Raw genomic sequence first — 13,652 nt, 5'->3', positions numbered from 1 at the left:
GGTATATAAATTGGTAGCCAGATATGTAGGTAGGTAAAAAGATATGTATATAGGTGGTTAGGAAGCCAGGTATGTAAGTAGTTAGATAGCCAGGTATGTAGGTAAGTAGTTAGGCATCCAGGTATTAAGTTAGGTAGCCAGGTAGTTAGTCAAGTATGTAGCCAGCATCCCCCTCCACCCAGTGACGGATCCAGAGTCTAGTCTCGGGAGAGGCACTATCATAGTATTTTGTGTTAGCGGACAGAAAATAAGGTGTTGCTTACGAAAGTTACAGGTAGGTAATGTCCCCAGGAGGTAGTGGCCCCTTGTAGATCATGCCCCAGGTAGTTAATGTCCCCCAGGTAGGTAGTTATGCCCCTGTGGGTAAATCCCCCAGATAGCTGCCTCTGTATGAAAACCCCCTATGTGGGTAGTAGGTAGCCCTCCTATTAGTTTGGTAGTTTGTCCCCATATTAGCTAGGCAGGAACATAGTAGAACATAGTCCCTCACATTAGGTGTAGGCAGCAGAGTTCCCTCACATTAAGTGTAGGCAGCAGACTTCCCCCACAGTAGGTGTAGGCAGCAGGGTCCCCCCACAGTAGGTGTAGGCAGTGGTGTCCCCCCCATAGGTGTAGGCAGCGGGGTCCCCCCACAATTGGTGTAGGCAGCGAGGTCTCCCCACAGTAGGTGTAGGCAGCGGGGTCCCCCACAGTAGGTGTTGGCAGCTGGGTCCCCCCACAGTAGGTGTAGGCAGCGGGGTTCCCCCACAGTAGGTGTCGGCAGCAGAGTTTTTCCCTCCCCCATCCCAGATTGAAAAAAAAAAATGATGCTCACCTGTATGTCTGTATGTGCCCCACGCAGTGATCTTCTCCTCCGGAGCATATCAAGGGCCCACGTCTTCCTTCCTCCACAGTGCAGGCACCGAGTGATGAGATGTCATCAGTGTCTGCACTGAGCTGCGTGGGGACAGAGGTCCTGTCTCATCTGTGTAGGCGCACAGATGCCTTCTCCTGTATGTGCGTGTATCGCACATACAGGAAAAGACAGCGCTGTATGCTCAGGATCCAGGAAAAGTGTCCTGGATCACCAGTAGTGGCGGCAGCTGCGGGCACTTTACCCGTCTGAGCCCTCAGACAACGTCAGATCGGACCGGCCAATCAGTCCGCCCCTGGATACAGCCCAAGTTGTGCTGTAGATATTCCTGATTGTTTAGGCTGCATTTAATTTATCCTTGCAACATTATTCATAGAGTAGACTACGACAAGGTATTTGGCTCACCTTGAAAATGGCAAAGGATCCAGTGGGCCGTGGGAGAGGTAGTCCCATCATGTTCTGAATCTGAGAAATGGTGACATGAAAAGCAGCAGCATTGGTGAAAGCTTTCACTATAGGCTCAGACAAGTACGTGGATAGGAAACCCAGCTGTAGAACAAACATGATAACCTGGAAAGAATAGGGGCAAATTAAACCAGAGGTGCCATTATGTATAATATATGTCTACATTTCTGCACGTATTTCTTTATTTGTGGCCTAAAGGATAATATGTTTAAGAATTTTTAAATGTATAATATTTGATGCACAATGTTACATGAGAATCATCTGAAAATAACAAAAAATATCTAATACTGTATAAATTACATGTCACATAGAAGTGGTTAATTTACCATTATAAGCCCCATTAGGAAGGCAATAGCAGCAGCCATCCCGATTCTCTTAGCATATATTTCTGATTGCTCCTCACTGGTGAGGTTTCTGTCCAATGGGTTCTCAAAAAGATGTTCATCAATAATTGAGCCAGTCATTAGACTTACCACAGCAAAGGTACCTAGGGGTTAAATATGGAAAACGTGCAATCATAATAAAGTTTGATAATTGTAGCATATTCCAAAGAGTCATTTATATGAAGGATTTCACTGGCACTCTAATCTTAAAGGAGTGATCTACGTTTTATTTTCCATTGTTTGCCATAGGAACAGAACAACAAGTAAAAAAAAAAAAAACAACAACAACAACAACAACGTCGATCTGTTACAAACCCAATACATCTATGCAGAGTTATTTGCTGACCACCTAGATGTTTAATGTCTACTGGCGGATGGAAACTGGTTAAGGATTATTTTGTTGGACGAGCAACAATTGCAGATTGATGTATAAAACTACAGCGAACTTTCTCATGAAAGACATAGGCCGACATTTATCATTGTCTTTAGACTGTTCTTTGGGTCTAGAAAAGGTGCAAAAAAGGCGCACACAGGGTATATATATTTTTTTTTTAGCCTTTTGGTTTACACATTTCTGCTGATTTTGAGTTGTACTCCACTGATTTTGGCAATACACATGATATGGAGGGGATTTATGAACTGCACCTTTTTGTGAAAAGGGGCAAAAAGGCGCAAAGCTACTGAAAAGTCTCTAAAACTATACCAGCTTAGACTTAGCTTAGCTTTTTAGTGTACGTGAGAGAGAAATTTCAGAAAATGTGACCTGCGCATAATTTACCAAATGCTTTGTGACCATTTAGTAAATTTGGTGTTCCTACACATTACCAGCACACAAAAGAAAGGTGTAGAAAAATGCTTCACTTACACCTACAATGATAAATGCTTCACTTACAACTACAATGATAAATGCCGACCACAGGGGAAATTTACTTGGAGGGGGTATCACACATACCAGTCTTTAGTAAAATCCATGGATTGTGCCAATTCATATAGAGACACGCCACTTATTGAATTAGGTGCCACAATTGCTGCAGATTCACTTTGAAGTCTTCTCTAGCTCTGAGCTAGCATAGATTTTATGCCAGTGTAAAATGGCAAAACATTGCAATTTTTTTTAATAAGTCAGGGGCTAGCACAATAATTAGCAATTATTCTACAGCAAACCATAGGCATGGAAGCTTAATACATTTTCCCCCAAAAACTATTTTTATTCCTTAAAGGGGTACTCCGGCCCTGAGACATCTTATCCCCGATGTCTCAGGGCCGGAGTACACCTTTAAAAAAAATATCTTGTTTTGGAAAGGACAATAAAAAAAACAACACCAAAAAGCTGAAAATATATAACAGAAAATATAATATATAACATATGAAAACAATAAATTGATAACACTAATTTGAAGGCCTGGTTTAATATTAATAGATAAATATTTACTGGCTATTTAGAGCATATGGACAACTGATCCAGCACTTGAAAGCATTTGCAGCGTTTATTCCAAAGTAACATCGGTGAACAGCATACTGGATCAAATCATTCAAAATATCTTGACACGTTTCGAGTGCAGGCACTCTTTGGCAGAATACCATATGCACTTGAAACATGTCAGGATATCCTGAATGATTTGATCCAGTATGCTGTTCACTGATGTTACTTTGGAATAAACACTGCAAATGCTTTCAAGTGCTGAATCAGTTGTCCATATGTTCTCTGTTCAAGACAGACTGGTCCGGGTATGAATCCGGGCAAAGGTGTTTGAGGAGGGTAGCCGGCTTTCCGTTTCTCAAATAGTCCTCTTTTTTTCTAAGGTAAAAGACATGAAGTGCTTGAAATCTCCCCCCTACATCGACCATGACTATTTATGTTACTGCTGGCATTTTTCGTTTAAAGGGGTATTCCAGGCAAAACCTTTTATATATATATATATATATATATATATATATATATATATATATATATATATATATATATATCAACTGGCTCCGGAAAGTTAAACAGATTTGTAAATGACTTCTATTAAAAAATCTTAATCCTTCCAATAGTTATTAGCTTCTGAAGTTTTCTGTCTAACTGCTCAATGATGATGTCACGTCCCGGGAGCAGTGCTTGATGGGAGAATATCCCCATAGGAACTGCACAGCTCCCAGGACGTGAGTCATCAGAAAGCAGTTAAACAGAAAACAACAACTCAACTTCAGAAGCTAATAACTATTGGAAGGATTAAGATTTTTTAATCGAAGTAATTTACAAATCTGTTTAACTTTCCGGAGCCAGTTGATGTATAAAAAAAAGTTTTGGCCTGGAATAGCCCTTTAACCTATTGAGGTAGCCTATTATTTCACTGTGGTTTCTCTACTGGCCCATTAATATATACATTATAAGTGGAGAAACATCTCATAATCTAAATTGGTTTGTTTCCTGTGGTCTCACCGGTAGAAACATGATGTCCTGTTCCAAGTAGCATGTACAGTAGAACCGGAAAAAAAGATGTATAAAGTCCATACACTGGAGCCACAGATGTCAGCAGAGCAAAGGCCATTCCTAGGAAAGATGTATTCAACAGGTTCAATTATAGAGTAGTCAAGATAGAGCCCATTATTAACACAGAAAATATTTGAAGACTTTGTAGCAGTACGTAAATATAAAGGTATGTAATGTATAAAAAAAGCAAAGATACCATAATGGAAGGACTGATTGCTTTTATATTTATGGCATTTATATGTATGCCTAATTGTCAGACATCACAAACTGTAACAAAGTTTAATGTTTATAGAGGAACTCCAGGAATCCACAAAAACATTTGTCATTTGCAAAAACGTTTAATATAATCATCCGTGCTTGTCTTGGAACTAAACAGCTATGTTCTGAGTCAATCATAATGTTGTGGCTATCCTTTTGTGAACTGGCTATTTCCTGTTGTGTTCTCTCCCTCAAACTACAAGTCCCATAATTTCTTGTTTGTAAGTGCGAGGTCATTTTGCTTCCTACGACACGTCAGCCGTCCCACCCATTGAAACACACCTGTGCTTCCTTCAATGCAATAGACCAGTGTTTTCTGACTAGGGTGCCTCTGGCTGTTGCAAAACTACAATTCCTTGCAAAATGATCTCCTTCCCTCCAAGTGGTCGCTCCACCCATTGAAGCAAAGACAGGCTCCCTCTGAACACGTGACTAGTGATGTAATGTCTCGGGCCGCACTGCAACCTGGGAAAACCTTAGACAACAGTAATTTTGTTTGCTGTTAAAAATAAACATTGGGGCTAAAATCATAGAAGAATTGCTAAACCACCATGAAACACAGGTATAGACATTATATTATGACCTACACATTCTGTATGTGTACCCTTAATTTGGATTCTTAATATAGATATGATCACTTAGTCAGTGTAACACACACAACTCTGTCCTGTTTAGCTAAGGTTACTTGAAGATTGCCCTTGATTGTTTATTGCTTTAGCCTTATTGTATCTGGTTAAAGAGGTACTCCGGTGAAAACCTTTTTTCTTTTAAATCAACTGGTGCCAGAAAGTTAAACATATTTGTAATTTACATCTATTAAAAAATCTTAATCCTTCCAGTACTTATTAGCTGCTGAATGCTACAGAGGAAATTCCTTTCTTTTTGGAACACTGATGACATCATGACCACAGTGCTCTCTGCTGACATCTCTGTCCATTTTAGCAACCGTGCATAGCATATGTATGCTAAGGACAGCATGGGGGCTCAGTGCTGGGGGCTTGGGCTCAAATCCCACTAAGGACAACAATAAATAAAGTGTTATTATTATTATTATAACGTCAGCAGAGAGAACTGTGCTCATGATGTCATCAGAGAGCATTCCAAAAAGAAAATAATTTCCTCTGTAGTATTCAGCAGCTAATAAGTACAGGAAGGATTAAGATTGTTTTAATAGAAGTAATTTACAAATCTGTTTAACTTTCCTGAGCCAGTTGATTTAAAAGAAAAAAGGTTTTAACCGGAGTACCCCTTTAATGGTACGATTTTTCAGTTAACCTTAGTACCTTTAGCCTCTAGTATTAGTGAACTACACGTCTTCTCTTTATCTCTATCTAGTGTCACTAATAACCCCGAAATATAAAAATTAATGTAAAAAAGTACACTTGTGCCAAACCTCTTAAGTCCAAAACTGCTCACATCACATCCCAGAAAAAAATGGAATAAAAAGTTATCAAAAAGTCACATATACTCAAAAATAGTACCAATAAAAAACTATAGATCACAGCACAAAAAATGAGCACTGCATAAAAAAGAAGACCTCCCCCCTCCCCCCTCAAAAATTCTAAATTTTCATAAATTTCCTGCAACAAATATTATTTCTGGATCAGGGGCGGACACAGACAGCAGAGGGCCCCTGTGCAAAGAATGTGCCTGCCCCCCCCCCCCCCCCCCCCCACAGCACTGTGCCCTCTCATGTACCTAGACCCCACCGGAGGGCCTCCACTTACCCCGCGCATGTAGTGTCGCCACTTGCCTTGTCCACCACAGGTGGATGGAACGGCTCCTGAGGTGGGCTCCGGGTGGCCGCTGTCCCTCTCAGTGTGCGGCCCAGTGAGTACTCCCCCGGGTCAGCCTGACCCATATCTAGCTGGGAGGCAGAGGGCAGTGCTCCCCTTAACATTCGCACCCCTGGACTTAGCACGACACCCCTTGGCACCCCCTGGTTCCTTGGCTTCTTATCCTTAGTGATAGAAGTGACTTACAGGCAGGGCCAGACTGGGACCAAAAATAGGCTCAGGCATTTTAAAATAAACAGCCCATTTTTATGGTGGGGGTCTGACTCATGGGACCCCCACCAATCACCTTGGTTCAAGTGGCTCCCCAGATGTTGGAAAGCTGCAACTCTCATCATGTCTTAAGTGACTACAGCTGATGGGACAGTCAGGAGACTAGTGTTGAGAGGCATAGGCCATATTCGAATTCGCGAATATTTGCGAATATATGGACGAATGTTCGTCATATATTCGCGAATATTCGCATACTCGTTATATTCTCGTTTTATTTTTGCATATGCGAAACATTCGCGTATGCGAAAATTAACATATGTGAAAATTAGCATATGCAAAATTAACATACACAAAACTTCGCGTATGCAAAAATTAGCATATGCTAATTTCCGCATATGCGAATTGTTTTGCACGCCAGTCTCACACAGTAGTATTACAGCCTTCTTTACACCACACAAGCTGGAAGCAGAGAGGGGTGATCACTGTGATGTGTACTGTGAAAAAAAAACAAAAAACGAATATTCGTAATTACGAATATATAGCGCTATATTCGCGAAATTCGCGAATTCGCGAATATGCGATATTCGCGAATAATATTCGAATTGCGAATATTCGCGAGCAACACTACAGGAGACTACACAATGATATCAGTGACTACAGCTCTGATGGGACAGTCAGGAGAATACACAATGATATCACTGACCTGAGTGACGTCTTCTCTGTTGTCTTTACTTTTCTTCTTCATCTGGTCCAGACACCAGGACTTCTTCCATCTTCTCTGCAGAGTCTGACACCTGGACATCATTGGTTCCTTAATTTGTCAGTAGATCCTCATCCTCTGTATGATGACAATAATCATTATAACCTTGCCAAATACTGTACCCCCTGAATATAATACTGTAAACCACTGTACCCCCTGAATACTGCCAACCACTGTACCCCTGAATATAATACTGCCAAATACTGTACCCCTGAATACAATACTGCCAAATACTGTACCCCTGAATATAATACTGCCAATCACTGTACCCCCTGAATACTGCCAACCACTGTACCCCTGAATATAATACTGCCAAATACTGTACCCCTGAATATAATACTGCCAACCACTGTACCCCCGAATATAATACTGCCAAATACTGTTCCCCTGAATATAATACTGCCAACCACTGTACCCCTGAATATAATACTGAATCACCCCATACACCCCACGCACTCCATCCTCAGTCTCCTTATCACCCCATACACCCCACGCACCCCTTCCTCAGTCTTATCCCCCCATACACCCCACACAACCCATCCTCAGTCTAATCATCACCCCCATACACCCCACGCACCCCATCCTCAGTCTCATCACCCCATACACCCCACACAACCCATCCTCGGTCTTCTCATCACCCCATACACTCCACACACTCCATCCTCGGTCTCCTCATCACCCCATGCACTCCATCCTCAGTCTCCTCATCACCCCCATATACCCCATCCTCAGTCTCCTCATCACCCCATACACCCCACGCACCCCATCCTCAGTCTCATCACCCCCATACACCCCACGCACCCCATTTTCAGTCTCATCACCCCATACACCCCACAAAACCCATCCTCGGTCTTCTCATCACCCCATACACCCCATCCTCAGTCTCCTCATCACCCTATACACCCCACACACCCCATCCTCAGTCTCCTCATAACCCCATGCACCCCATCCTCAGTCTCCTCATCAGTCCATACACCCCATGCACTCCATCCTCAGTCTCCTCATCACCCCATACACCCCATGCACTCCATCCTCAGTCTCCTCATCACCCCATGCACTCCATCCTCAGTCTCCTCCTCACCCCATGCACCCCATCTTCAGTCTCCTCTTCACCCCATACACCCCATCCTCAGTCTCCTCATCACCCCATACACCCCATGCACTCCATCCTCAGTCTCCTCATCACCCCATACACCCCATGCACTCCATCCTCAGTCTCCTCATCACCCCATGCACTCCATCCTCAGTCTCCTCCTCACCCCATGCACTCCATCCTCAGTCTCCTCATCACCCCATGCACTCCATCCTCAGTCTCCTCATCACCCCATGCACTCCATCCTCAGTCTCCTCATCACCCCATACACCCCACACACCCCATCCTCAGTCTCATCACCCCATACACCCCACGCACTCCATCCTCAGTCTCCTCATCACCCCATGCACTCCATCCTCAGTCTCCTCATCACCCCCAAACATCCCATGCACTCCATCCTCAGTCTTCTCATCACCCCATACACCCCATGCACTAAATCCTCAGTCTCCTCATCACCCCATACATCCCATGCACTTCATCCTCAGTCTCCTCATCATCCCATGCACTCCATCCTCAGTCTCCTCATCACCCCATGCACTCCATCCTCAGTCTCCTCATCACCCTATGCACTCCATCCTCAGTCTCCTCATCATCCCATGCACTCCATCCTCAGTCTCCTCATCACCTCATGCACTCCATCCTCAGTCTCCTCATCATCCCATGCACTCCATCCTCAGTCTCCTCATCACCCCATGCACTCCATCCTCAGTCTCCTCCTCACCCCATGCACTCCATCCTCAGTCTCCTCATCACCCCATGCACTCCATCCTCAGTCTCCTCATCACCCCATGCACTCCATCCTCAGTCTCCTCATCACCCCATACACCCCATCCTCAGTCTCATCACCCCATACACCCCACGCACTCCATCCTCAGTCTCCTCATCACCCCATGCACTCCATCCTCAGTCTCCTCATCACCCCATACACCCCACGCACTCCATCCTCAGTCTCCTCATCACCCCATGCACTCCATCTTCAGTCTCCTCATCACCCCATGCACTCCATCCTCAGTCTCCTCATCACCCCATGCACTCCATCCTCAGTCTCCTCATCACCCCATGCACTCCATCTTCAGTCTCCTCATCACCCCATGCACTCCATCCTCAGTCTCCTCATCACCCCATGCACTCCATCCTCAGTCTCCTCATCACTCCATACACCCCATGCACTCCATCCTCAGTCTCCTCATCACCCCATGCACTCCATCCTCAGTCTCCTCCTCACCCCATGCACTCCATCCTCAGTCTCCTCATCACCCCATGCACTCCATCCTCAGTCTCCTCATCACCCCATGCACCCCACACACCCCATCCTCAGTCTCATCACCCCATACACCCCACGCACTCCATCCTCAGTCTCCTCATCACCCCATGCACTCCATCCTCAGTCTCCTCATCATCCCCAAACATCCCATGCACTCCATCCTCAGTCTCCTCATCACCCCATACACCCCATGCACTCCATCCTCAGTCTCCTCGTCACCCCATACATCCCATGCACTCCATCCTCAGTCTCCTCATCACCCCATGCACTCCATCCTCAGTCTCCTCATCACCCCATGCACTCCATCCTCAGTCTCCTCATCATCCCATGCACTCCATCCTCAGTCTCCTCATCACCCCATGCACTCCATCCTCAGTCTCCTCCTCACCCCACGCACTCCATCCTCAGTCTCCTCCTCACCCCATGCACTCCATCCTCAGTCTCCTCATCACCCCATGCACTCCATCCTCAGTCTCCTCATCACCCCATACACCCCATCCCCCTATACACCCCACGCACTCCATCCTCAGTCTCCTCATCACCCCATGCACTCCATCCTCAGTCTCCTCATCACCCCATACGCCCCATGCACTCCATCCTCAGTCTCCTAATCACCCCATGCACTCCATCCTCAGTCTCCTCATCACCCCATACACCCCACGCACTCCATCCTCAGTCTCCTCATCACCCCATGCACTCCATCTTCAGTCTCCTCATCACCCCATGCACTCCATCCTCAGTCTCCTCATCACCCCATGCACTCCATCCTCAGTCTCCTCATCACCCCATGCACTCCATCTTCAGTCTCCTCATCACCCCATGCACTCCATCCTCAGTCTCCTCATCACCCCATGCACTCCATCCTCAGTCTCCTCATCACCCCCATACACCCCATGCACTCCATCCTCATCACCCCATACACCCCACGCACCCCATCCTCAGTCTCCTCATCACCTCATATACCTTAAGCACCTCATCAGTATTACACAGCTGACCCCCCCCCCCAGTCCTTCTCATCAACATTAAACCCCCTAATCACTACACCCCTGACCCCCCTTCTGGTCCTCCTTATCAACACTACACTCTCCCAGACGCCCAATCCTCCTTATCATTACACCACCAACCTCTTCAACACCCGTCCTGTCTTCTTCATCATCATTACAATCCCCCCCGCACAGCCCTGCACCCGACCGTCGCTCTCCTCACCTTATCTGCTCAGCGATGCGGCCGTGTGAGGCGGGAGGGTTTGCTGCTCCTGTCGCTTCTGCCGGGGTCAGAGGCCATGACACGTGACGTCAGGGGCTTGGAACAGACGTGCGTGCCTGCGCAGGGCACATCTGTTCCCATCAGCCCCTGGCCTGTCCTCTCGCCCGGACGGTTTAAAGGTAAATTACTGCTGTCAGCGGCATGTCCGGGACCTGTTGCTGCAGCATATAGTATGAAGTACTGGCAGGGGGCCCTGCAGGGGCACAGACTGTGAGGCCCAGGCTGTGACCTGGGCCACTAGGTGGGCCCCCTAACACGCTGGGCCCCTGTGCAGCCGAACCGGCTGAACAAGTGATATGTCCGCCCCTGTTCTGGATTGCACCATTCATTTTATGGTAAAATGAAAGGTGTCATGTCAAATTATAATTGATCACACACAAAGCAAGCACTCTTCTGGGTCTGTAGATGAAAAAATAGTGATGGTTCTTAAAAGGCGGGGAGGAGAAAAGGAGAAATTAAAAAAAATGTAAAAATGGGGTTAGAATATTATTATGAATTATAGTCTTAAATCTAGCTAAATCATATGTAAGAAAAAATGCCTCACACAGCAATTTTAGCAGAAAAAAGACTCAGAATTTAGTGGGGTATAAAGGGAAATATATGCTGTACCTTTAAAAAAAAGAAAAAGGTGGGTCCTTAGGGGTTAAAGAAGTTCAAATAAATGACAGGCAAACCATACTACCAAAATAATTATCTCCTTATATCAACTGGCTCCAGAAAGTTAAACAGATTTGTAAATTACTTCTATTAAAAAATCTTAATTCTTCCAGTGGTTATCAGCTGCTTAAGTTGAGTTGTTCTTTTCTTTCTGAAAACAGTGCTCTCTGCTGACAGCTCTGCTTGTCTCAGGAACTGTCCAAAGCATTAAAGGTTTGCTATGGGGATTTTCTCCTACTCTGGACAGTTCCTGAGACAAGCAGAGGTGTCAACAGAGAGCACTGTTGTCAGACAGAAAAGAACAACTCAACTTCAGCAGCTGATAACTACTGGAAGGAGTAAGATTTTTTAATAGAAGTAAACTTACGAATCTGTTTAACTTTCTTGAGCCAGTTGATATGAAAAAATGTTTTTCCTGGAATACTCCTTTAAGTGATATATGTCAGGGTTTGTCTGAGGATCCTGTGAGTTTTGACAAGGTCTGCTGACAATAAGGACAACCTGCAAACTTAAAGGGGTATTCCGGCTTTATAAATGTTATCCCCTATCCAAGGGATAGGGGATAAGATGTATGATCACAGGGGTCCCGCTGCTGGGGACCCCCACGATCTCAGTGCAGCCCCCGACATTCTGTGCCAAGATGGTGACGTGACGTCATGGCCCCGTCCCCTAGTGCCGTCACACCACGCCCCTTCCATTCATGTCTATGGGAGGGGGCGTGGCAGATGTCACGCCCCCTCCCATAGACATGAATGGAGGGGGCATGGCCGTGGGATAAGATGTATGAAGCCGGAATACCCCTTTAAAAGGATGAAAGTAAAGGAATAAAACAAACCACAACCACAATTTGTTTTGTTTTTAATATTTACCATGTGTTTTATTAATAGTTCAATGTTCAGTTTTTTATATTTAACTATATGTTAACCATATTGAATTATTAACACAATTCAATGCTTTCTAAAACTACAATGACATTGTTTATTCTTATCAATGGGTGTGTATACAATAGCTTCCTGTGATTTATAAGATTACCTATCGCTCCCTTGGAGGCAAGACGGCTTCTTGCACGGTTTCTGATATGTCTTACATTGTATAATGGGTTGTCCAGTCTTGTGTAAACAAATAGTAACCCCTCCATTACAAAATTCTATGCAGAATTATAATATATTTCATATACCTAAGAAGTCTGCTTACTTTCAGTGAATGACAAGATTCTTGTTTACATTTAGAGGCTACAAATCCTCATTCCACTGCAATAATAATGTGAATTGAAATACATTTCCGATTGTGACATTTAGTTATTCCCCCCCCCCCCCGCCAGAGTGAATAGTAATACATCATTAAAATGAAAAAGGACAAAAATGTAAATTAAAGGGGTATTCCAGGAATTTTTTTAATATATAAACTGGCTCCAGAAAGTTAAACTGATTTGTAAATTACTTCTATTAAAAAATCTTAATCTTTCCAGTACTTATCGGCTGCTAAAGTTGAGTTGTTCTTTTCTGTCTGACAATAGTGATGAGCGGCATTGCCCATATTCGAATTCGCAATATTTCACGAATATATAGACGAATATTCGTCCTATATTCGCGAATTTCGCGTATTCGTCATATTCGCATATTCGAGGAAGAAAACAGTGTGGGGGTGGGCAACTTTACTATTGGTTGCTAGGGATGTTGTTGATAACCCCCGACAAGTGTATTTGCATCATTCTAATTGGCCCACAAGTGAAACGAAGGAATATGTGAATGTTCACATATGCGAATATTCGCACATGTGAATATTCACATATGCGCATATGCGAATATTCGCATATGCAAATATGCGCATATGTGGAGAAAAAGCGAATATTCCAAATTTTGAATATATAGCAAATATATTCGCAATATTCGCGAATTTGCGATATTCACGATATAAATTTGAAATGCGAATATTCGCACCCAACACTATCTGACAACAGTGCTCTCTGCTGACACCTCTGTCTGTATCGGAAACGGCACAGAGTAGAAGAGGTTTGCTATGGGGATTTGCTTCTACTCTGGACAGTTCCCGAGACAGGTGTGATCAGAGAGCACTTAGACAGAAAAGAACAACTCAACTTCAGCAGCTCATAAGTACTGAAAGGATTAAGATTTTTTTATAGAAAAAAATTACCAATCTGTTTAACTTTC

The 13,652-nt window shown here is 44.3% G+C and overlaps 1 protein-coding gene across 1 annotated transcript in view; it reads right to left on the bottom strand.

Moving 5' to 3' along the window:
* LOC130358791 (solute carrier family 26 member 10-like) overlaps positions 1-13,652 on the bottom strand; it is an 86,747-nt gene that overhangs the window by 63,676 nt on the left and 9,419 nt on the right. Inside the window, exons 2-4 of the mRNA XM_056562588.1 lie at positions 4,127-4,237; positions 1,645-1,805; positions 1,259-1,423 (exon numbers count right to left, since the gene is read on the bottom strand). Coding sequence (XP_056418563.1) covers positions 1,259-1,423; positions 1,645-1,805; positions 4,127-4,237 — 437 coding nt within the window. The remainder of the gene's footprint in view (positions 1-1,258; positions 1,424-1,644; positions 1,806-4,126; positions 4,238-13,652) is intronic.

The sequence above is a fragment of the Hyla sarda genome, chromosome 2 (genome assembly GCF_029499605.1).
Source record: "Hyla sarda isolate aHylSar1 chromosome 2, aHylSar1.hap1, whole genome shotgun sequence".
In the NCBI taxonomy this organism is placed as follows: domain Eukaryota; kingdom Metazoa; phylum Chordata; class Amphibia; order Anura; family Hylidae; genus Hyla; species Hyla sarda.
This window is presented reverse-complemented; position numbering and strand designations above follow the sequence as displayed.